This window comes from Rutilus rutilus (assembly GCF_951802725.1).
Source record: "Rutilus rutilus genome assembly, chromosome: 1".
In the NCBI taxonomy this organism is placed as follows: Eukaryota; Metazoa; Chordata; class Actinopteri; order Cypriniformes; family Leuciscidae; genus Rutilus; species Rutilus rutilus.
In genome coordinates this window covers 27365568-27391858 of record NC_140209.1, presented here as the reverse complement: position 1 = coordinate 27391858, position 26291 = coordinate 27365568, and the positions used below count along the sequence as shown (strand labels likewise).

Below are 26291 nucleotides of genomic sequence, written 5' to 3'. Positions count from 1 at the left end.
AGCCTAAACAATCTGTTACTTTAATTTCCTATTATCACCGTAAAGCCGATTTGAAACAATCTATATTGTTAAAAGCGCTGTATAAATGTAGATGACTTGACTATTTATTCAAATACATTTTATTTATTTATTTAATTAATATGCTAATGAGCCCCGCCTCCACTCACTCACAGCAGCTCAGAGATCCACTGGTTGACGATCACACGTTGATCTGATTGGTTATAATGTAGTTTGTGACGTCAGAAACACCAGCGATTTCAAACCGTGTTTTTGAGACTGTCTTTGATTCACTGCAGTTTTAAAGGCGCAGTCTGTAAGAATGACAGCTAGTGGTCGAAATAGGTACTGCAGTCCAAATTCAAAATATCGTAGATCGTTGTTTCCGTCGCCCCCTCCTCCAAAGACTCGACTTGTTGTCAGTTTGAGGACGCGCAACAGGAACGAGCGCAATTAACAATGAAAGCAGAGGAGACTTGCTTGTAAGTTGACAAGTTGATTTATCAGTATTTTAATACACTCTCGTCTCGTTCATAGAGATTTTTAGATGGAGTCCATGGCTTTTTAGGTTGTGTGTAATCTGCGATCTCTGACCCAGTTTGTTTGCTGGCTGTAATACGCTGTGTTTCCTGCCAACTGGCATCCCAGAGTGTCGAAATACTTTTGGGTGAACTGGCAGTGGGCGAGATCACACAGATTAAAACAAAAACAGACATTTCAACACAGAACACAGATTTCAAAGTAAAATAACTGGCTGTAGAAGAAACGAGTATGTGAACATTAAGGACATTAAGGTTTTAACGGATAATGTTGGTTTTAGTATAAGTCTGAAGAGATTGTTTTTAGATAGTATGGCTTAATAGATATGGATATATGTGTAATTCTTTTTTTTTTGTTATAGTTATTTCTTTTTTGTGTGTGTATGGTTTGTCTTGAAAATGTCTCGTTAAAAAAATTAAGGACCACAATGGAAATAAGTTAATGCAACTTTGTGCTATCCTTGACAAAGAAATTGTGCATTCATTGCATTATGAATGCATTTCATTATAGTGTTGGAATTTAGGGTTTATGATTTATTATGCCTATTTGTTCACAGGGAAATGGCAGAATCTGAAGACATGCTGTCAGCAGAACAATCCGAAGACAGGTAACGTGTATTTGACATTATTACTCAACAAACACGTGATTTATTGAGGTTACCAATAATTTACCCTCTTTAGACCCATAGGAATTGTTTATTAAAGATGGGGGTGTACATATATACACACACACAAAGAGAGCTTATGCATGATTTATATTATTATATCGTATAAAATAATATAATAATTATGAACTGTGAAATTCTGTACACAAGCAGTTTAATCCTATATCTGATTCAAGATGCCTGAAATGTATGGCTGTGAATCTTCGGGTACACAGCGAATCCATTCGCTTCGTGATTCATTGGTTTTCGGCTCAATTCAAGAATGATTTTTTACAAATTCAGAATGCTTCAATTCGAGATGATTCACAATGCAATATGATTAATGATTCGATTCTGCATTAATGGAAGTGCATTCATGGGATTATTTAAATTCTTTCCCTAATGTGTCTTAGTCAGGGTGTGAATTGCACCGCGACCTTCAGGGGGTCAGAGAGTGAGGGCAAAAAAAAACAACAACTTTGTTTAATGATGCTACATCACTTTATTTAATAACTTATAAAAAAAATATGCTATATGTAGAAATTTACATGAACTAACAATACTTTTAAAGCCTTTTTAAATATTGGTTTATGTTAAATATTGGAGAATAGTGTTCATGTATAAGCTACACAACCTAGTGTTCCAGATGCGTTAAACATACAATTCTTCCATGGATAGACTTCCCTAAAATATCATGCAAGTCAGTTTAGCGCATATCACGAGAGTTGTGAGGGCGCGCCGCAAACGACTTATTCGTGCATGCATTAATTTAATGTTTATATATTTAAAGCAGAAAATGAAAATGATTCATGTTTCAAAAATAAATGTTTCAAGAATGATGCATATGTCAGGATTGTGTAATCGATTCATATTACACACCCCTTCTGATATATTGCCACAAGATTTCTTTCTCTGTTTGGGGTTGGAATATGTTTTGTAGTTTCTTGTAAAAGCTCCTGAAATGCCATTCTGCGTAAGTGAGATGCCGTCGGTTTGCCACAGTCTCCCAGTAGCGTTAAAACACGGGTTTCCTAAATGGTTTCTGGAAGGGCTTTCCAATGTAATTGTCGGCAAGGCTTTCTGGAGTGCTGAGTATTGATCTCTGCGCTCTTTATTTTAATAACCCATGCCGATTGTGCATCCTGGTGGACATCGGTAGATACAGAAAATACCACAATGAGGCACACAGAGCAAATGATGTGTGTGTGTGAGAGAAAGACAAGCCATAAGGAAGAAGGGATGCTAATGGCAGTGATAACGGGACGAGGCCAACCATATATTTCATCACATAAAGATTGTATTTCGATTTATCCACATAATTAATGAGAAAACTAATATAAGGGCGTAATCCAATAATTCCCGCTTGTTCAATACATTGTTTCTCTAAAGACCTCATGACATCTTAATGGAAGTTTTATGGTTTATATACATTTAATGTTTTCAGGCTTTCTCTTTAGGCTAAATGTACCAAAAATATGAATGACTCATCTCGTTCACAGGGACGTATACTGGTTTTTGTGCAATCAGATCATCTCTAGAATGAACATGTCACTCATTTCTCACTGTCCCTTTACTGACAATTTACTGATTTAATCTTTCACCTTTTTATTCATACTTGCTCACTGACTTAAATTTGCTTCAGAGCACTTATATTATGGTGGCCACTTGTAATGTGGCATACAGAAGAAATTCAGAGAAGACACATGACTTTAGTCACTACACTCTTAAAAATAAAGGTTTCAAAAGAGGGTTTTCACAGTGATGCCATAGAAGATCCATCCAGTTGGTGACGCTTGCTCGCTCTCATTGGCTATTGCGGGTATCCCGTCAAAGGCAGCCGATCGAAAGTCATAAACATCAAACATGTTTGATATTTAAGATTTGGGATTGGGTAGGATCTGGAGAAGTAAAATAATGGTAATGACGCCACACAATTGAGGAGTTTTTGGACAAAAAAAGTCGGTTGCGACAAGCCTCAAAACCCCCTTTCACACGGAGATTCCGGAAAATACACGGATAATGTGTCCCGGGATTTGCCCTGGGATGGTTTGATTTTGGTGCATTCACACTGCCAGTGATTTTCCGGAATCTGTGAGTGCGTTCACGCACATCCCGTAAAGACACGTGGCGTCAGTATGTCATTGCGATGGCACGTGCGTTAGGGCTGTCAAAATGAATTTCTTTCTTAAATATTAGCAAAATTCAAATTAAATTCGAATTCTTAAGGCAACACTTAAAGGTGCTCTAAGCCATGTTGGGTGACGTCACTTCTTGTTGACGTTCCAAGTAGGGCTGTCAATCTTCCTCTATAATACTATTCGAATTCCATTCCTTATTTTATTTAATATTCGAATAATATTCGAATATTAAATGCTCAAATTCATCCTTTTATTAATATTTACAACATTACACAGTCTTATGGATCGCCAATGCGTGATGTTGATCGGTCTCATATCTCCACAGATAAACCGTTAGTTTGTCTGTTATTGCCCGTTTGGCGGACAGCTGGTAACCCCTGATGAGGAGAGAGGCAGAAAATAAGTAATTCTTGCCTGTTTAGCGGCGGTTCCTCGGACAGATCGCCTAGCTTGTCAGGTTGTAAGTTGTCATAAACAATAACGTATATTTTTCTCTCCGTTTTGGCCTTCCGTCCACAATGAGACGGCGTTTTTATTAATGAAAACGCACTCCAGAGTGGATACATTTGAAAACGGCGTTTTCACGTTGTAGTGTGGACTGTTGTTGAGTGGTGATCTCCGTTTCCGTGGAGACATTGCTCTCCGCGATTTTTGACAGTATTGTTATGATGATACAGCGTGGATAACGTGCACAATTGTGTTACGATTCAAAAACTTTATTGTTCATTAGATGAAACAAAAGCGTGTAAGCCAAGGCGGCGAGAAAGGCAAGATTGCATTAAAAAAATTCATAAAAAAGCAATATTCGAATAGGAACTTCAGCATTCGAATAGTATTGATTTTTTTAATATTCGAATTATATTCGAATTTCGGAATTCGTTCCAACAGCCCTAGTTCCAAGTATTGTCAAACAAAACGGAGGCTAGCTCGACCCTCCCTCCTCCTCATCCCGTCCCCTCCCCGTTCCTTCCCTGCGTGCGTGCCTGAAACAGTCATGAACGCCAGACTGGATTTACCAACCTGTCCAGCAAAAACAGAGCCACCTGAATGTCGGACTGGAAGCTCTTGTGCCGGCGGAGTTCTCGCCACCTTTCGAAGGCTTTCCCGATGTAAATTCGGGATTTCCCGCGTTCCTTCTCCCTTTCCCTATTCTTAGCTTTTTGTTCATCAGAACGTAGTCTCTTTGGTCGTGTGTCGGCCATATCAGAATTCAAGAGAATATAGTCGTTAGTCGTTGTCATCTCTCCTCCAGCTAACTTCTGCATGCTTCTCTCTCTTCCACTCCAGTCCCCAAACCCCCCTTCATGTGCACGCGCACTAACCCCCCAACCCCCACCCCAAATCATTCTTGCCGGTTATTGGCTGGGACACTGTTTGTTATGTTTAGTGGTACGGGTTGGCCCAGTTTGTTTTTGTTACCGTTTGTGGAGCCTGGGCTGTCTACAGAGACCGCATTTTTACTCAGTGTGTTCAGGGGACAGGCAGCTAGCGGATAGTGAGGAGATGTTTGCTGTGTGTGACAAAAAAATGTTTCAGCTTAAAAAACGCGTGACATCGCTTGAGCACTTTTAACTCAAGCGAGCGCAATAAATAAATATAAACCAAATCAAGCATCACATCTTTTATTGAAATGAAATGACATTCACTGTTTAAAGTGCATTAACTTTTCAAACAATTGTTCTTAAATAAAATATAATTTCCTTAATGACAATGTGCATGCAAGGACAATTAGGCTACAATAGTGCATAAAACTGTGTTCGAGCATCGGTAACTGAGAAAACACGCTTCAACACACAGCGTAATGAACTACATCAACACAAAATAGCAGAAACAATCCACTTGTACTCACTACATCTACATATTGTTTGTCAAAAACACCAGAAGCTCAACTTGATCTGCAGCGAGTGCTGAGCGCTTTCTGTTGACAATGTTTCCAGCTGATGAAAACACACTCAGCTCTGACCGGATCCAGGTGTGGTCAAGTATGTCTTTTCCAGTCGCGCAATATGTGCATACATATTTTTGCCACCAACCGAGAGGGGTTTCGTCAGCAGGAAGCCTTTTCCCACCATTTATCAAATAAACAACGCAACCGCACCGCGCTGTGTACTACTGTACAAGCTAACAGAAAAAAAACCTGCGTCAGTTACGTCATCATCTGATCTCCTCTTGACACAGCAAAAATTTGACAGCCCTAACGTACGCGTCATCACTGCAACACACCCCTTACGGCATTGGTCCTGGCTTTTGTTCACACAGGGCGCGTTCCGGGACTGATCCCGGCAATGTTATTAGGTCCCCATCCCGGCATCAATCCCGGGACGTGTTTGCGTTCACAGAAAGGCACTCCAGCAATTTTATGGCAATTTCCCGGGATCAACGCGCTGTGTGAAAGGGGCTAAATTGAGCCACCCTCCTCCCACCAACATTTTAAAAATCTAAAGAACAAAGAACCATAAAGAACCTTTTATGGAATGAAAGGATTCTATAGAGCAGGGGTATTGAATTACAGTTCCAAGAGGTCCGGTCTCTATATTTCAGTTATACATTTCCTTCGGGGTAGCTGTAGGACTCTGTAAAAGAAAAAATCTTCATTACATTCAAAATAGTCATCCGAGATGACGTCATAGTCTTGGGCCCCGAGAGCCAAAGCAGTGAAATTTTGACAAATATTTTCCAAAAAAAGGTAAATATTACTCCTAACTGGATATGAATATAAAAAGGTTAGAATAGCATAACATAAATGCTAGTGATAAACATAGCCATTATGCTAAGACAGTTATGACCTACTAGCATTTAGTCAGGGGCAGTCAGTCTTACCTTTCAGTATCAAATGAGGCCAGTCTCAGTTTTTATGTAACTGATTAAAAAAAAATGTATGTCTAACTTAGAGGTTTAATGTCTAACTAGTGTTTAACTTTAATGTCTAACTACTGTTAGAGGTTTATGCAAACTGTCCCAGCTGTTTCATCAGGCTATTATTATTATTATTATTATTTTTTTTTTTTTTTTACATTTAGAGACCTCTGTGTATGGCACAAGGAAGGCCTTGGGACTGAGAAAACATACTGGGAGAGCAGGTTTACCTCTTAAGAAATGTATGGACTATTTTAATATTTTGCTCAAAGAAATAAACTACTAAAAACAAACAAAGTACATAATCTAATAATCAAAACTCTCATCATGAGCACAAAACAAAGTTGACTAGTCATTTCAAAGCTCGTCTTCCCTTCCCTAAATAATTTTCCAATTCATAACATTGTTTTTTTGTTTTTTTTTATATGAAATGCTCTTACTATGCTGATTAATAATGCTAATTGTATGCTATGCATTAACTTGTCAAACAGTCTGAGTCATCTCTATTACAGAGAAAAATAACTGTATTTGCTGCAATCTGCAGCGTTTTAGCACGGAAGCGGAAAGGGCTCGAATGAAGTGTGTCTGGCTCTAGATAAAAATATTAGAAGATGTAGTGCAGAAAGACCATTACCGTAAGCGCTCACTTTAAACTAGAAAAGGTAAAATGGCTCAAGTATGTCCCTTTTGCCTTCACTAGGCATTTAAGTGTGACATGCATTTTCACATGTACAAATTTCCATGTAGTCTATCAGTTAAAAATGAACTAAAAGCTGCATGCATAATATAAGAGAATTATCAAAATGCGCAGCTTTATTCTGTGCCTTCATCTCTTCCGTCTATTGGCTATTGTAATTTACACCCTTGTTTCTGCAGTGACATTCAGCATGTTTCCTATGACAACATCTGATATTTACGTTTATCGTGGCGTGAGAAACTACATATACCATGTGAAATCCAATGGGAGCGGTCCGACTGAAACGGATTTCCAGAAATGCGACTTGAATAGGATTCAAACCGCATGAATGTAGCTTGAAACTGATTTATACAAATTGCATTGCATGTGATGTTTTTTCGACATTCACACTTGCTAAATATAATCAGATTTCAATATAATGTGCACAAAAACGGATTTTGAACGAGGCTAGCAGTGTTGAAAAGGCGGCGTGTTGAACGGTCTCTGTTATTGGTGGAGTGAAAGATGGGGGCGTGGCTAGAGGGTTCTGGCATTGGTGGAAAGAGGATCTGTGAGGACCAATGGGAAAATCTGCGGAACCTCGCATCATTTCCTTTAGCGATATTTTGAACACGAAGACGACGGTGGTAAGAGAGATTTTTCTATTGTACTATTACTAGGCATATTTATTCTGCATATCCTATTCTATCTATATTTCATTAATGCTCCATAGAGTCAGTTATATTTTTGAGTCACAGATGTATTTACACCATCTGAGAGGTAAAAGCCTTTTAGTTACACAGGAAGCTCAGACTTTGTTCAATGATATGAGCGTTTAGAAACAGAGACAGTTGTTGTCAGGTTTCATTGGTGATTTCAAATATTAATTTAATCATAATCTTGGTGAACAGCTTTGGAGGATTCGATGTTTCCCCATTCAAAGAGATACGAGCTGTTCTTGCATGACTGAATTGGCGCTTCAAAGATGGCCGCCGACTGAAATGACTTGCTTTAAAGGGAGTTTTGGTACATCTAAATAACATTTTGTGTGTTTTGCAGGTATTGTGACTGGGATTATGTCCATGTAGAGGTGAAAAAACAAGTATAGATGTTTATTTTGGAGTACAAGATGACCAGTTGTGCTGGACGTGGACAGGTACTGTAAAGTGAAGTATTCAATGTCTGAGTTTATACCATGGTCTGGGTGAATACTCGATTCTGATTGGCTGCAGGGTGTCCATTAAAAAGTGATAGAGGACACTAGGGCTGCACGTTTTCAAGTTTTTCATTAACCGTTAACCGAGGCCCTTAGCGGTTAATACTCGGTTAACCATAGTGTGCGCGCCGCAACCCCGAGATAGGCGTAATTTGCGGGTGAGACATATCCCCACGACCCCACCACTATTTTCTAAGGTCGATATTGTATTGTCCCCACCACTTTTGAAACATCTCGCGGCAGGAATACCAATACAAATAAACAAAACATCTCCAGTTAACTAGCAGAGCATTCATTTCGTTCGTTCGTTTTTTTTTTTTTTTTTTTTTGGCGATCTAGCGCTGAAATGTTTTGTTTTTTAAATCAAGTGATCAAAGTGCTCGTTGCCGCTGCGATCGAGAAGGGTCTTGTAAAACGTGCGGAGGTATTATTAATTCGTGGCCACGAAACAATTCACCTGAATATTCACCCGTTCACACACACACACCAAAAAAAGGAATAAAAAGCTGTACGAGAATAGTCGGCCTTCACTGAAGAGCTATCTTCACAGGTAAGAAAAACAGTTTAATAATTATTATTAATTCGTGGCCACGAAATAATTCACCTGAATATTCACCAATTCACAAAAAATAGGTCTTTAGCATTCACTAATTAATAGTATCAAACTGTTTTTGGCCACGTTGTAATTCGTTAAATCAAAATGAGGGAGGGAATTTGTTCAACGTGTCCACGATTTATTAAAACGAGGGAACAAATAAGTCGTCGTAACAACTAATTATTTAGATCAGTGGACAGGGCGCATAAGAACAAACAGTGAGAGAGCCCCGGCCGCGCGCGCGCACTCTCACCGCCTTCAAACAACACGAGCGCTGTATTGCTCTCTCTCTCCCTCGCGCATATCAACACAATAGTAAAAGGTCGGAAGACCGATTGTGTTTTATAGATCAGTAGTTTGTTCAGATAAAGTGTTTGATTAGCAAGTACATGCTTAGGAAATGCATAATACAAATTGTATGGGTTAATGTAACGGTAAACGGACTCTGCGGGTAAAACTGTTGTGATGAAATTGCGCATGCTCGAGGTAAAACTGCTGGGGTAAAGCTGTGGCTCTGCAGACAGATATTATTGTGCTGCCATCAGTGGCGCGGATACTATGTTTGTTTCTGGCTCGCGCACGCTCGCGCACAGCCTTCACTCTCGGACGCGCGCTTTCTTTGCCCGCTTCATATTAGAAAACTGGTCTAGCGGTCTCTGGTGGTGCAAAAATGTATTACAACTAAATTCAGTGCACGCCATTGACGCCACTTAACCGAGCAAAATGTTTCACTCGGTTACGCAATTTTTAACGGTTAATCGGTTAACCATGGACACCCCTAGAGGACACCTAGTAAAGGAGTTCTGGTGAAACTGACTGTTTACCGTTCGAAATTAATAAATAAATGCGCATCAGCTGTGAGTAACCATAGCAACAGGCAGTCAAAGTAAATCGAGCGGACTATAAATATCTCCGGTTGCTAAATAAACCGTCAGGCGTAACCAGGGAAACCAAGGGTGTTTCTCAATATGCGTTCTTCAGCGATCTTGCGTCCTTGTGTTCTCGTTTTACGTCATCATCATTAACCGTCGAAGTTCAGACCCAATTCTCAAGAACGCAAGTACAGAGGACGCATGAAAGAACCCGGATGTGTTCTTGATACCGAGGATGCATCGAATGCAGACTTGAGCTAGTACTCGCCTGGTGTCCCAGAAGTCATTGCGGCCGGTTCCGAGTTCGTTCTTCCAAGGAAGCTTGGCAAGACCGGTCTCCACGAGAACACAAGTCCGTTCTCTGCGTTCTTGGAATTGAGAAACAGCCCAAGTTATTGTTTGTAAAAACTTTAGATTTCGATTGTAAAACTAATTAAAATATAAACTAATGTTTCAAAAATGTGTTATTTGGCAAGTGACCATGGTATAAGCGGGTTAATGCCCTTCGAGGTGTCCATTGTCAGGTATTAATGGACTTCGGCGGAGGCTGCGCGTCGGACGGTTCACGCCTCGCCCTCGTCCATTAATACCTGACAATGGACACCTCGAAGGGCATTAACCCTTACAGGTACAACATTTGAGTTTGAATTTACTTCAAGACGGCTCAAAAAGTAAGTTCTAATGACAGGGTTCGTACAAGGTGCTTAAAATGCTTGAAGTTGACTCCTGGAAACCCTTGAAGTCCTGGAAAACCCTTGAAAACAGCCATGTTTATGAAAAGGTACTTGAAAAGCACTTGAATTACTGATATAGATACAGAGCCATTTTGCATGGCTATGAGTGTGATATTGCTCATAAATATCCAAGTGTATGATGCAGCTTCCATTCTTCAGGTTGGAGGGGGGATATCAGTTTGAATAAGGAAAATTATATCTTTGTCATAGTATCCTTTCAGTGGATACCGTTTTCCACCTACTATATAGTAAGGGAAGTGTTGGATATCGGACACAGCTAATTCTAGCGAACCATTCATGAAGATGAATTATTAAAATTACTCATTTGCTGTGATTATACAATAAATGTTTTCATAGTTAACAATGCTGTTGTGTTTTTAATACAGATGGATGTGATGTGATGTTGGTCACTTGTAGTGTTCAAGCTAAATAAAGCATTAATCTATCCTACAATCATTCTGTGTCTGTAATGATTTTGTGATCGATGAAATGCAGAACGCTTACATTTGATTGGCCCTTTTTATTGCTCATCAGGCATAATATGCAAATAAATAACAGAATAATCTACAAGCAAAACAAACTTTGTCATGTATGTTGTATGTGTCTCAATACATTACAAAAGCACCTCATAAGTGTTTACATCCACTGCTTAGTCAGTGTGGTAATAGAAATTTGATTGACAGCGAATTAAATCACACTTTGACCTGCTGTCTCCTTTTTTTTTTATGCAGTCGGTTTGTGATCAATTCACAAGTCTTTCCATCGCCAGACTCTCAACACGTTTGCTCATCTGGGTAATAAAACAGTGTGTCCTGTCCTATTGTTTGGATGTGTATTGTGTTAGGTGACACATACACCACTCACAACAATCACCTGACCTCACGTTGGATGAAAGCGTCTACTGAATGATGAATGTAAGTGTAGCATCAGGCTTTATCAGGTGTCAGTGTGTGGCATTTCCCTGCAGTCTTTTGTTCCCCCGCTGGTCATTTGAAAGAGGTTCATGAGGATTGAACTGATGTCAGATAAACATTTGTTTCATTGGGAAGACCGTCATCCCCACATCCTCCTGAAACAAAAGACAAGAGAGTAACGTCTCCCTCTAGTGGCTGATGTACAACTGACTAGTCCTGAACACAAATCAATAGGCGCTTAATGCATTTAAATAAAAAGCACTTCACTTATATTGACATTTTATGTGAGTTGCATGTATTACCACTTGCAGTTAGTATAAGCAAGATGTTTTTGTTGTTGTTTACACTTGTTGCAAACTGCTTAAATTTCCATAGTGTTCCCAAAATACATAATTGTGAGAGAGATAGAGATTGTGTGTGTGTGTGTGTGTGTGTGTGTGTGTGTGTGTGTGTGTGTGTGTGTGTGTGTGTGTGTGTGTGTGTGTGTGTGTGTGTGTGTGTGTGAGAGAGAGAGATTGTGAGTGTAAGTGTAAGTGTGTGTGGATCTGAACATCCTAAAATCAAAATACATTTGCTTGAGATGCAAAATGATATAAAGTCTTGTTTTTGGGCTTAGCTTTATGCTTAAAACAAGAACAAATATGTGTCAATGAGTTATAAAAGCTAGTTTTTGCTTGAACTAAGCCCATTGGCAGATATCTGTTCTTTTATTTGATCATTTTATTTTCAGAAAACAAGACCTCTTATGTCATTTTGTTTCTCAATGAAATGTCTTGATTTAGGAATCTTTAGGCATTTGCATTGGAAATACTGAGGAAGAGCAGCACTTTTTTTACAGTGTCATCAGAAGGAAACGCAAAAGTTATTTGCATATTCTAGTGGTAGGTGTTGAAACCATAGTTAAAATGTAACATGGAGATCGGTTGGAACAACTCATTGTGTTTCTACTTAGTCACATTTAGAAAACATATTGGTATACTTTGTTCCATTCAGTTTATTCCTTAAATTTTCTTTACTTGGTTTAAAAAGGTCTCGGAAAAGTCTTAAAGTTACCTTACATCCTTCAGAAACCCTGGGTAAAGAATCATGGCATGTGCTCAAATAACAGGGTAACAAAGGCAAAGAAAAAAATACCTTAGTGCGTCTCCATAAGCATGGTTCTTCTACTATATACTTCTTACTGTAAAATAAACAAGTGAATCAATTGTGGTACGTGTGAAAGTGATTATGCAGGACAAGATTCTCTATTGTTCCACAAACAGCATGTGCTTCCTCTCAGAGCCGTTCTCGGGTGTAACGGGGTGTGATCGTGAACGCGCCCGGGCGGGTCACACCCATAGAGCACTGTTTACAAACACCAGGAAGAGATGACGTCACCCCGCACGAGCACATGTTCTGCGCGTATGCTCGCGCATCTCCCTGTGCGCGTGCACTTCGTCGTGGAAATTACGTCTGCTGGACGTATAGAACGTCGTTCTACGTGTAGTTTAAGGAAAATGGGGGGGTTTCGCGCTTAAAACGAGGCAAAAAATCGCGTTTGTTTTCATGACCTCCATACTCAAAACACACACGCTGACGGGCGCTGAGGATTGTGGGGGAATCGGCGACTGCAGACGTGGAGAGCCGTAAAACACGGAGTGGATTCCAGTGGGATTCTGCTCTAGGGTTACTCTGTTTTCAAATATACAGGGAAATGAACGCTTAAGAGTTTTTCCCCCCACTCAAGAGATACACTTTATTTTTATTTTATAAAGATACATTGTTATAAGCTTTTTTGATTGAAGATCAGTGAAGGATTATACAAAATGCATGTCACATATTAATTAAATGTGAACCATTAGAATGTGTAAAATTGGTGATGAGCTAAAAACCTCAGTTCATTATATTGAACCACAGTTATAGATTCTAAATTTAAAATTAAAAAAACCATTTTTTTTTGGTTTGTTTGTTTTTTGCCAACATTGTTAAAATGTTTTAAACATGTTTAAAATGTTAAGAATCTGCCCATTACTCTGGTATAAAATACAATTTTACTTTAAAGGTATTTTTATCGGCAGAATTGATGTACGTGAAATATCCCCAAAGCATTAATAGGCACACACAGTGAGAGAGAGAGGAAGAAGAAAAAACATAACAGTAAGACAAATACGAATAAAAATAACCATTTAAATGAATTAAATTAAATAGTCACTCTATTACAAGAATCTTTTATTTTTATTTAAAATATTTATTTTATTCTATAAATCCCTATTTTATTTGTATTCGATACTTTCTTATTGTAATATTATTATATTTATTTATTTGTTATAAAACCATTTCACGTCCTTTACACAAATCTCCAGTCCAGTGTTTACAACTCTCCGCATACATGCGTGTTGGGGCACAGCGCAACCGACCTTCAATCCGTCAAATCGTCCATGTTTTTTATCTCATTGGCTGCGATTGAATTACCGCATTCCTTAGAGCGCCTCTAATTGGTCGGCGCACCGGTCAATCACAGAACCCCCTCCTCCAGCGCGCTTTGATTGGCTAATCCCCCCTTCCCTTTCTCTCTGGTGTATCGCGGCGGTGGGTCGAGTCGCCGCCGCTGCTGATGCTGGTGTCTCCGGTCGGGCACGTTTAACGTTTCATATTTTCCCTTCATATTCATATCGTGCCCCGTTCCGTGTGCGGAAAGATAAAGATGGCAGCGGTGGCTCGTTTGGAGGGTCGTGAGTTTGAGTATGTGATGAAGAAGCGCTCGGTGACGGTGGGTCGGAACTCGTCGCAGGGTTCGGTGGACGTGAGCATGGGCCACTCGAGCTTCATCTCCCGCCGGCACCTGGAGATCTTCACCGCGGCGGCCGAGGATACTGGCTCGGGCCCGGGCGGAGGAGAGTTTTATCTGCGCTGTCTGGGGAAAAACGGGGTGTTCGTGGACGGGGTGTTTCTGCGGCGGGGGGCGCCACCCCTGCAGCTGCCGAGAATGTGAGTTGTTATCATAACCTTCATCATTCTTCATCATGCTTATCATACCATCATCATCATCCTCGGCGATGTTATTGTTGTTGTTGTTATGGTGAAACGCCGGGAGCACGTGCTAGTGTGCCTATGCCGCACAAAATTTTCGTTTCGCTTTCAGAGGCTCTCTGGGCTGTGTCTCATTCCCCAGTGAGCTGCCTAACTAGACAGCATTCACGCGCTTCATGTGTTCATGCAGCATTTTGGCCATTGTGTGGAGAAGCAGGGGCCCCTTTTAGAGCATCATGCAGAATTGTTGGGGCCACCAAAACAATTCTGGTAATTTCTTTTCTTTCTTTTTTTTCTTTTTTTGAGGGCATGGCAGACCCCATCTTATTTCACCATAAACGCATGCATTAAGTTTGGGGTGTCATGAACACATGCTGCTACAGATTAAGAGCATCACATGCGTGCACTTTTGCGTGAATCGTGTGTATAGATTATTTTGGGGGGGAGGGCATTATACATGCTTGCAGCATTTTTGGGTGTTAAAGGTGTGTGGAACATTTTGGGGCATCCAAGGGTGTGTGTAGCAAAATTTTTGAGAAACAATAGGTGCATGCAGCATTTTGGGGCATCATAAGCGTGTGAAGCCGCATTTTGGGGCATCAAAAGCTTGTGAAGCAGCATTTTGGGGCATCATAAGCGTGTGCAGCAGCATTTTGGGGCATCAAAAGCTTGTGAAGCAGCATTTTGGGGCATCATAAGCTTGTGCAGCAGCAATTTGGGGCTCCATAAGTGTGTGCAGCAGCAATTTGGGGCATCATAAGCATGTGCAGCAGCATTTTGGGGCATCATAAGCGTGTGAGCAGCAATTTGGGGCATCATAAGCGTGTGCAGCAGCATTTTGGGGCATCATAAGCGTGTGAGCAGCAATTTGGGGCATCATAGGCGTGTGCAGCAGCATTTTGGGGCATCATAAGCGTGTGCAGCAGCATTTTGGGGCATCATAAGTGTGTGAGCAGCATTTTGGGGCATCATAAGTGTGTGAGCAGCATTTTGGGGCAGCATTTTGGGGCATCATAAGCGTGTGCAGCAGCATTTTGGGGCATCATAAGCGTGTGCAGCAGCATTTTGGGGCTTCATAAGCGTGTGCAGCAGCATTTTGGGGCATCATAAGTGTGAGCAGCATTTTGGGGCATCATAAGCGTGTGCAGCAGCAATTTGGGGCATCATAAGCGTGTGCAGCAGCAATTTGGGGCATCATAGGCGTGTGCAGCAGCAATTTGGGGCATCATAGGCGTGTGCAGGAGCATTTGGGGGCATCATAAGCGTGTGCAGCAGCAATTTGGGGCATCATAGGCGTGTGCAGCAGCAATTTGGGGCATCATAGGCGTGTGCAGCAGCAATTTGGGGCATCATAGGCGTGTGCAGCAGCAATTTGGGGCATCATAGGCGTGTGAAGCAGCAATTTGGGGCATCATAGGCGTGTGAAGCAGCAATTTGGGGCATCATAAGCGTGTGCAGCAGCAATTTGGGGCATAAGCGTGTGCAGCAGCAATTTGGGGCATCATAGGCGTGTGCAGCAGCAATTTGGGGCATCATAGGCGTGTGCAGCAGCAATTTGGGGCATCATAGGCGTGTGCAGCAGCATTTTGGGGCATCATAAGCGTGTGCAGCAGCAATTTGGGGCATCATAAGCGTGTGCAGCAGCAATTTGGGGCATCATAAGCGTGTGCAGCAGCAATTTGGGGCATCATAGGCGTGTGCAGCAGCAATTTGGGGCATCATAGGCGTGTGCAGCAGCATTTTGGGGCATCATAAGCGTGTGCAGCAGCAATTTGGGGCATCATAAGCGTGTGCAGCAGCAATTTGGGGCATCATAAGCGTGTGCAGCAGCAATTTGGGGCATCATAGGCGTGTGCAGCAGCATTTTGGGGCATCATAAGCGTGTGCAGCAGCATTTTGGGGCATCATAAGCGTGTGCAGCAGCAATTTGGGGCATCATAAGTGTGTGCAGCAGCAATTTGGGGCATCTTAAGCGTGTGAAGCAGCATTTTGGGGCATCTTAAGCGTGTGAAGCAGCATTTTGGGGCATCATGATAGGCAATGCTGTCTAGGTCGGCAGCTCACTAGAATTTCAAACACCACTTCTAAACAAATGCATATACATGTTGTTATCACCTGTCAGAAATGTGCACAAAATAAATAAATGTGTGTTGTGTGTCATGGAAGAATGAGTGTTGTTTTTGTCTCAGATGGAGTGTAAACAGTAAACACTCACAGGGTTAGATGTTAACTAGGGGTTTAGATCCTGACAGCATCAAAGGCTCTTCCTCCAATAGATTATTATTTTTATTTTTTTTGGCATCTCAGAAAAGCCCCGTCTGTCAGTTAGGTAGGTTTAGCTGTCAGATGTTTGCATTTTCTTATTTGTTTGTCTTGAGAAGATGTTGGACATCTGGTTGTGTTGACATTATGCTGAAGTCGACCTTTGGATCGTGATCATCGTGCATTATCTGTTTTGAATGAATTGTCTGATTTGTACTTAGTCTCACCCACGGCTGGCGAGCGTATTTCAGAATCGCTTTGCACTGTAGATTTCAGGTATCTCTTTTTGAACGACATCAAATCACAGCGTCAAGCACGACTGTAGTGCACACTTATCCCTTCGCTTTTTTTAACACATGACCCACATATCTCAATATAACAACAAATCTGTTGCACCCTACAATGCCAGCCTTTAAAGCTATTTTATGCACTGCCATTTTTCAGCTCGTCTCATTTCAGCAAACCTTTCTGTTGAATTCTGCACAGGTTTAAAAATGCACATCACCTCTAGATCATCTTGATACGTGGTGTCACTTTAAGAGTGCAGTAAGGTAGTGAGCTGATATAGTTGGACTGATTAGCAGCACTTTCTAAATATGGAGGCATGCATGTTTGTTTGAGTTATAAAGAGACTCTCTGATGTCTTTGTGCTGACAGACTTGATGCGGCTTCAGAAAATGTAAATAAGGCTTTTTATAGCCAATATTTATCTTTAAAGCTAAGGTATGAAATCTGTTATTTCTTTCCCTAAATTTAGTTTTTTTGTTGTAATGTTTCTGGATTCCATTGTAATGGTTTTAAAAAAAATTATAATCAAAAAGAACATTTTATCAGTTGAATTAATAAAACGTTAACAATAAAATGTCCGTATGAATTTTTAGTGTCTATTAATTTTTCTGGATTCTGTTTTATGGTTTAATATCTACATTTATTATCAAAATAATGTGGTAATCCGATGAATGCATAAACATTTAATATTTTACAGTGTAAGCAAATGAAATTTGAACAATTCCTTTTATCTTTAATGGCAAACAAAGTGTTAACTGTTATCTACAAAATTAAGTTTTGATAAAAATGAAACATCTTTTAAGGAATAGTAAATAAACCGTATTAGTGTTATTAATATTAGATATTATAATTTAACAAAGTACATTCTACTGTGCAGTAGGGGTGGGGATCACAGGGTACCTCACGATACATGGCTCACGACACAGCAATTCTGCGATATTAATCAATATATTACTAGACAATCCTGTAACGATACATCACAGTATCTGTCTAACTATGAAAACAAAATGCCTGTGAAAAGGTTAAGTGCAGTTTTTTTTTTCTCTTTATTAAAGTCCAAACTTTTAGAAAACCGCAAAAAAAATTCAGTCTGTAAATTAAATTGAACATTTTAATTAATTTAAACGTTTTATGCTTATACTTTTTAAAAGCTTAAACTTTTCTGTGTGTGTAAACTGACACATTTAACTGCTTATCGACTTTCAAAATTTACCAACCTCTTATTTAAACCTGGGAACATCTCTGTGTTTACCAGCTGCTTCCTTAAAATAAACCTGGGAAAGGGTTGTCAAAGGTACCGACTTTTATATTTTAACATTTTTAAAAATGTGACGACACCAGCATTTCGAGCGGATTCTTAAACGCCTCTGATTGGCCAATTGTGTTCACACGCTCAACACATACGTCTGTGATTGGCTAGTGGCTACAATGATCAACGCTTCCAAAACATGTTGCAAATAGACATCGTTATAGACAATAGACTATATTTAAAATAATGAACTTGGGCGCGCAAAAGACACGACTTGAACCATTTTATGACTGGATTTTGTGTTTCCATCTGCCATGGAAACCATAGAGCCTTGTATAGTGAAAAAGTGCATATTTCCTTCTTGCATTTATGCGTTTGCCAGATGCTTTTATCCAAAGTGACTTGCATTGCATTCGAGGCATGTTTTATCAGTTAATGCATGACCTAGACGTGGCTAGCGCAGTGAGGACTGACTTATAAACGGCACTGAAACGGGTTGTTTATAAATGTTTGTCCTTAGCAGTTTTGTGTGTCTGTAAAGCTGTTGGCGTGCCATACGTGCTGGATGCTGTTGCTAATTACACTGCCACTTCTCTAAAGATTAGAGACAGAGCCACGTCCACACTTTAATTATCAAGAAATCAATGCGTCGCACCCGCGGAGACGTGCAGTACGTCCAGATGGTTTGTATGGACTGTAATGGACAGCACGTTTGAGGTAGAGACGCTCTGAGTCACAATATTGATCAAGAAGCTAAAGAGCATTTAATTAGTGGAGATTCGCTCCGATTGGCTCTCTGTCAGCACAAAGGGATGCTGACGTCTCCACAGATGTCATGACCAGGCCTAGACAAGAAACCATGAGCTCGTTCAGCATTTTTTTTTTTTTTTTTTTTTTTTGTTTGGAATGGATTCAAACATGGTGAAATGTTTTAAAGCATCTTATTCTTGTCTCTATGCCCCGGTCAAACACTGTTTAATATGTTCATCGATCCTGGGGGTCTTTTCCAGGGTGTTTCTGATTTATTATGATGATGTTTTTATGTGCAGAAGCAGCAGTGAGGTGTCAGGTGAGGAGAAGGTCATTGGTTTGGGATGTGTCGTAAAAGACTATGCTGAATAAATGCACCTCCCGCTGGGGTCGGTTGAACCCAGAGAAACCCAAACACTGGATCTGAACCCACTGACCTTCTGCACCAGAAACAGAAACTCATCTGTGAGGGAGTTTACGCTGTGAAGATGTTAGAGCTGAACGATGCTGGATAAATTGAGAATCACAATTTATTACCGTATTTTCCGCACTATAAGGCGCACCGGATTATAAGGCGCACCTTCAATGAATGGCCTATTTTAGAACTGTTTTCATATATAGGGCGCACCGGATTATAAGGCGCATATAGAATAGAAGATACTGCAGTCAAATGTTTGACTGGGTTTGCGTTATGCAGTGGTCACCAACCTTTTCAAGCCTAAGATCACATCCAAAGTCCAAATGTAAACCAAGATACCTTGTTTATACTCGACGCGTCCGCATGAGCGCGAAGTTAATAAAAAAAAATAATATCCGTCTGCTCAGGCAGATTCGGCTTAACAGCGTGCGCGCCTCTGAATCCGAAGATGCATGACTTTGAGCCGAATCTGCCCGAGCAGACGGATATTAGTAGTACATCTCATCACACCGGCGCCCAGTTTGCGCGTCTAAATCGGTTGTATGGTCTGGTGTTCAGTCTAAAACAAAACAGTTGCGTCAAGTATAAATGCCTCGTCTGTTTGGGGAGTTGCGCGCGCAGTCAGCGGAGGCTCGCGCTCCGGTGTCAGGCGAAAGTATAAACAAGGTTTAAGTCAGCGGTTGTTTAACAGACGTTAACATAAGGCGCCAGATCCATATATAAGGCGCTCCGGATTATAAGGCGCACTGTCGTTTTTTGAAAAAAATAAAGGCTTTTAAGTGCGCCTTATAGTGCGGAAAATACGGTAATTTTTTTGTCAAACAGAGATCACGATTCTCAACTTGACAACTAGTTTGACAAAATAACATGTAATTTACTAGAGGTTCTGACCGAATGTTAATTTCTGTAGTCTATTAAAATTTTGAATGATTCAATGACTCATAGATACTTCACTTGTTTCATGACTGGATGATTCAGCGTTTTTGAACGAATCTCTTGAATGAATGATTCAACGACTTTTTCTAACAGTATCTTGTCGCCTCCTGGTGGCATAGCGATGTAATCGATATCTTTATTTGAAGTGCCATGTTACTTTCTAAAGGTGATTTCCTTTAGATTTTCCTTTCCGGTTCTTTTGCGATATGAATGTTTGTAACAGAAATAAAGATACTGTGTGGTTGAAAAGACTGTTTATGAAGCGGTTTCACACCGATACATGATCGCTGTTCTCTCTGGCTCATCGGCAGCGCCAACCCAGTTTTGAATTATTCGCTGTGATTTTGTGAAATGTTTAATAGACACAGGCGAATCGTTGTCGTTTAGGAATAAGATTGAGATCTTTTATCGATTTAATCGTGCAGCTCTAGAAGATTTAGAGCGGGAAGAGTTTTGTCTGTCAGACTCTCCATCAGAGATGTGTCTAGTGCAGGGATTCACAAGCATTTTTGTCAGCCGAAACCCCTTTGTGTCATTCAGACCTCATATTATGAAGCGGTGCGAGTGCTTTGTTTGTACAAAAAAAACATAATTTACCACTTTATTTACAAAATATAAATCTCCAATGCACGTTTACGCAACAACATCTGCTCTCGCGGCAACAGAACACGCATGCATCGCGCGTTGGAAATTTATATTTTGTAAAAAAAAAAATTATATATTTCAAATAAAGCACTCGTATTGCTTAATAAAATTGGGGTTAAACCACTGGAGTCACATGGATTTTAAACCACTGGAGTCACATGGATTACTTTAATTATCTCTTTACTAGTTTTCTGGACCTTGAAAGTGGTAGTTGCGTAGGCTGTCAATGGAGGGACAGAAATCTCTGATATCCTAAAAAAAATTTTTTTGAAGATGAACGAATGTATTACGGGTTTGGAACGACGTGAGGGTGAGTAATTAATGACAGAATTGTTATTTTTTTGGGGTGAACTAACCTTTTAAGATTTGAAAAATGCCAAACTAATCTCTAATGACGTTTTATTTTTTTAATTTTTTTTAATTTATTCATTATTTTATAGTTTAGTCATGGCTTGATTTTATAGTTTAGTCATGGCTTAATTTTATAGTTTAGTCCCAGTCTTTCCCTCTGTGCCTACATCTTGGTTTACTGTCATGGCTCTAGACAGGACTTTACCGCCGGAGGAGTGAGTCAAGCTTTAATATCTGTTATAGTGTTGTAAGACAGTGAGTCACTGGGAATGGGATTGTTTCTGTCTGGAAGTCATTAGGGTTTGCTTTGGTCCATCTCTGAGCATATACACCCCAGCTGATGACGTGATCTAGTTTTAGACTCCACTAACTCAGTTCTCGCTCTCTTCTGTAGCTGTTGTGAGGATCTTACACTCATGAAGCTTAACATGCCGAAAATATTTCACACTGCCAATGAAATGATTTCATTAAAATAGATTTATTGTTGTTATGACAAGTATCTGTTGTTCCTTAGTGTACTTGCAAACAAAATAATGTGGGAAATAGACAGACAGACCAGTTAGATGAAGTTTAATTTGATACATACTCGACAAAAACTAGACAAGTTGCACTAACTGTGTTTTGGTGTTGCTAAACCCAGTTTGTAAAGAGTGTACGTTTTGGCGTGATTCCTCTGCTTTAAGTGTTGAGCGGTGCAGACTGGGGAGGACGAACACTCCCACCATAGTCAAATACCTTCTGTGTCATTAGTTAGGGCCAACACTTTTTGCTGTTTTACCAAAGGCAAGCGCACTCATAATTGAAGCGGCACGCTCATTTTTTTCCAGGCGCAGCGAGATGAAAAAAATCGCAACTTTTCAGAATGCCTCAAGTGCACTGCAGATCATGTGACAATAACCAACCAATCAGCTTCACCCTTTCCGTACAACATTGAAAGCTCAGTCAACATGAAAGATGGGGGTGCACCCAAACACTACGGGTGTTTTTCCTCTTCTCCGTAAATAAATCTTGTAGCAGAGCTACAGCAAGCGTTTTTCAGTGGTGGAAATCCATTAGCTACTAAAACCACTTTGTCGTTGTGGAGAGCGCAGTGCATGGTTGCATAGCAACGACAGACGCCACGGGAAAATCGGACCGAATTTTACTATTAATAATAAAAGATAAGCTAAAGTGCATTGTAAATGTCAGTAATTTATCATTTTTGACTCATTCGTTTTATAAAAAATGATTTAAAGGCTGAAATATGTGAGGTTTATCTTTTTATAAAGCCTTTTTTTGTTACAACTTCATTTGAACTTGTACATATTAGTAGATAACATGTTGCAAGACACTCTTTTGAAATCTGGCCATCATTTTTAATGGTATTATTTTAATGTTTATGTAAGCAAAAAGTGCATATTGATGCTAATTTTATTAGCAATTGATTTCATTGTGTAAAAATTGAAATAAAAAGATTTTTTCAGAATTTCTTTGATTTGAAATTGTTTTTTTTTGGTAATGTTTAAATTTGAACTTTTAAAAAAAATCTTTATGGTCTTAAAAAGATCTTAAATTTGACTTACTGAAACCTGAAAGAACCCCCACAAAAGACCGTCTCTCCGTCTACTGAACTAATGCGTAAACATTATGGGAAACGCTCTAGCCAGACGGGATTTAAACTGTCGGCTGGAGACCCAAGTTTGGGTTGAAGATGAAAAACATACCAAGCACAATGTTCTCTCTCCGTTCCTGATTTCTAACACACACTCACAGCGTTCGGCTGGTCTTAAAGCTGCTGCTCTCCATATGTTTTCCCGTCGTCTCCGGTTGTGTTCATATGTAAATTGTGTGAGCTTATTTTGTCCATTAGATGGAAAGATCTGAAAAAATGCACACATTTACCCGCACATAGACCCTCCCCTCGAAGACATCAGGACAGAAGTGGTTTAGAGTGGACTAAAGAGACAGATTAAAACACCAGGTGTAAACTGTTTGTTTAAACCGCGAGAAGCGTCAATTGCTGTCATTTACATTGTGCGTCAATCAAGTTCAAGTGTTACTCTTTAAGCGTAAATCGATGCGTACGGCCGTCTGCCGGAAGCTAGTTACTTTAGTCGATAAAGTTTTAAATATTTTTATACACAAGCGCATCGCTTCACTTCAGAAGGCCTTTATTAACCCCCAGAGCCGTCTGGAGCACTTTAATCATGAATAGATTCATTTTAATGTTCTTCCAAAGACATAAACCCATCCACTGCCATTATAAAGCTTGGAAGAGACAGGACATTGTTTTTATATAACTCTGATTGTATTCGAAAGAAGAAAGACATATACACCTAGGATGGCTTCAGGGTGAGTAAATCATGGGCTAATTTTCATTTTTGGGTGAACTATCCGTTTAATACCAGGTGTAAACAGGGCCTAAGATTGAGTGCTTAAATCACACTTTTTCTTTTCAGTCATGATTTTAACAAGAAAAACACATCAAAGTTTGGGGTTTTGAGCAAACCATGCTTCCTGTGTGAGATCGGTAGTGTATTTTTGTAGAATCTTTGAGTGTTTTTGGGTTTCGTGGGAGAGAAGCAAGGAGATATGCGGGAACAAGTCTGTTCAGAACACACACACACACACACACACACACACCACCCACAGGGAGGAATGTGAGGGGTTGGGATCCCAACATTCCTGTTTTAAAGAGCCCCTCGTAGTTGCCATGACTGAATTGTATTGAAATGGCTGCTTGGAGCAGAAACACAGTTAAGATTTTATCCTGAATACTTAATTAAATTTGCATCAACAAAACGATTGTTAGATATTTGACAAAAGCAACTGGCAAAGATGAATGAAGGTTTATTGAAAGAGTCGATAAATCAGAGTGGTTGGTTATTTTCTTCTCTGAAACATACTTGTTAAAAACGGCTGCACTCTAGTAGTTTTTCATTAACATTTTCCATGCTCATTTTCCAAGTCTTGTGTTTGTAAATGTTATGATTCACTAACCTTCATTGTTATATTAGTATTATTTATACACAGTTGTAGGTATTCATATTTTAAATCTTCTTTTATATATATATATATATATATATATATATATATATATATATATATATATATATATATATATATATATATATATATATATATATATATATATATATATATATATATATATATATATATAATTTATTTTTATTTTTTTTAGTAGTAGTTTTTGTTCTTTTTAAACATTGCCATTTAGGCATAAATTATTTTTATTTTTACTTTTAGTTCAGGTTTCATTATTTCCAGTTAGTAATTTTTAGTGCTTTAACTTGCACTTATTTCAGTTAGTTGCAAAGGAAACATTTTCGTAAAAAAATTTAATTTCAATAAACAAATGTTTTTAATAGTTTCAGTTAACAATATACTGAGTGTTTATGTAAATGATGTTGGTCATTGCAGCTTATTAACATGATTGTGATGTCTTAATCATGAATATTTCTACTTTTTTTTTTTTTTTTTTTTTGTGAGTTAGTTTCAGTGAATGTTGGGGTTAGACTGGCGAGGAATTTCTATAAATTACTGACATCAAACTATTGTTCGAAGAGAAAGAATCCTGTTTTCGACAACATGAGCTGAAGGAATGGACTCATTACTGCAGAAATGTCCCGCAGATGTTGTTGATAAAGCGTCACAAGCTGCTCGTTCATGACCGGTGCGGATCTGAATGAACCGACACGTGAGAAATCACAACGCCGATGTGTTCGACTGTAGAAGAAATCAGAAGGACGAGACTTTATCTGTCAGATCATGTGGTATTATTCTTATCTTTTATATTGCTGGATGTGGAAAATGTTGCTTTTTTGTTTATAAGTCAATTATTTATTGTAGTTTGTGCCACATGTTTCCTTCAGTCTAATCAAGTACATATTTGCCTCCTACAGAGATTATAGGTTTGGTAACAAACACTGTTTCATCAGTTAACATTGGTTAGTTTACCTGATCTAACAATGAACAATACTTCTATAGAATTTATTAATCTTAGTTAAAGGGGTGGTTGATTTATGATTTCACTTTTTAAAACTTTAGTTAGTGTGTAATGTTGCTGTTTGAGCATAAACAACATCTGCAAAGTTACGACGCTCAAAGTTCAAAGCAAAGGGAGATTAGGGAGGGTTTTTAAGGACTACACCAAACGGCTGATAGGGACTACACAAGCTTCTTCACGGGTTCGTGAGGTCTAACCCTAAAATGTATAAAACCCTGCCCACGGGAACACGATTTATAGATTATCATGACAGAATATGCTAATCAATGACTTGAAGATAGTTAACTCCACATCAGCAACATAAATTCATCAACTAACCATTCAGAAACGTCCTGTTGCTTCTACATGTCACTTCTTGAGTCTCTCCATCATTGTCTGACTCTGGTTTGAACATAAAAGGCTAAAATTTCAGTGCATGTCTGCGTGAGGTAATCAGAGCTGCTAACACACACACACACACACACACACACACACACACACACACACACACAATCTGTTGTAGCTCCGCCCTCTGTGCCGAGAGCAGCAGCTCATTTGCATTTAAAGGGATACACACTAAAACGGTGTGTTTTTCTGAGCCCCAGAAAGTAACAACTTTAACATGCTGTATAAAAATATATGTGGGATATTTTGAGCTAGAACTTCACACACACACCCTGGGAACATCAGAGACTTATTTTACATCTTGTGAAAAGGGCATTATACCACACCCCTTTTAATCTCACCGTTTAGTTAATGAACTAACATGAATAAATGATGACCAATTGTATTTTTATTAAATGACATTAATCAAGGTTAATAAATGATTTAGAAAATTGTTCATTGTTAGGTCATATTCGCTAATACATTAATGTTAACAAATTATTGTAAAGCGTTACAGCAATTTCAAAACCTGTATCTACTGAAAAATACCAATTTAATGAAATGAAATTACCTTAATTTGAACATTTTAGTGTAATGAAAATGTTGTAGTTAACTAAAGAATAAAAGCCAAAGTTTGCAAAACTAAGAAACAACCCACCCAATTAGAGAAGGATGCGTTTAACTTCACATGTAAAATGTTAGTTCGTTGTTTTGTTGCTGTTTTTCCCCAATTAGATTGTCAATGGCAGACCAATGGACTGTTGGTGCTGTGTTTTAAGGAACGATAGCTAAAAATAATGTGCAAACACTAGTCAAAGGTACGGACAAAATGA

General features: G+C 39.3%; 1 protein-coding gene and 1 long non-coding RNA gene across 9 annotated transcripts in view; one reads left to right on the top strand and one right to left on the bottom strand.

Moving 5' to 3' along the window:
- Positions 1-26291, top strand: part of foxk2b (forkhead box K2b) — a 91985-nt gene that overhangs the window by 54133 nt on the left and 11561 nt on the right. For 7 of the 8 annotated variants that reach the window (XM_084387955.1, XM_084387958.1, XM_084387957.1 and 4 more), the window contains exon 6: positions 1094-1144. In XM_084387955.1, coding sequence (XP_084244081.1) covers positions 1094-1144 — 51 coding nt within the window. Of the gene's footprint in view, positions 1-1093; positions 1145-13726; positions 14149-26291 lie in introns of those variants that run through there. The other variant, XM_084387961.1, reaches the window with a different exon arrangement.
- LOC311277638 lies at positions 10980-12762 on the bottom strand. The gene is made up of 2 exons (XR_014625306.1): positions 12316-12762; positions 10980-11336 (listed from the first exon to the last, which is right to left on the bottom strand). It is a non-coding gene; the product is annotated as an uncharacterized lncRNA (long non-coding RNA).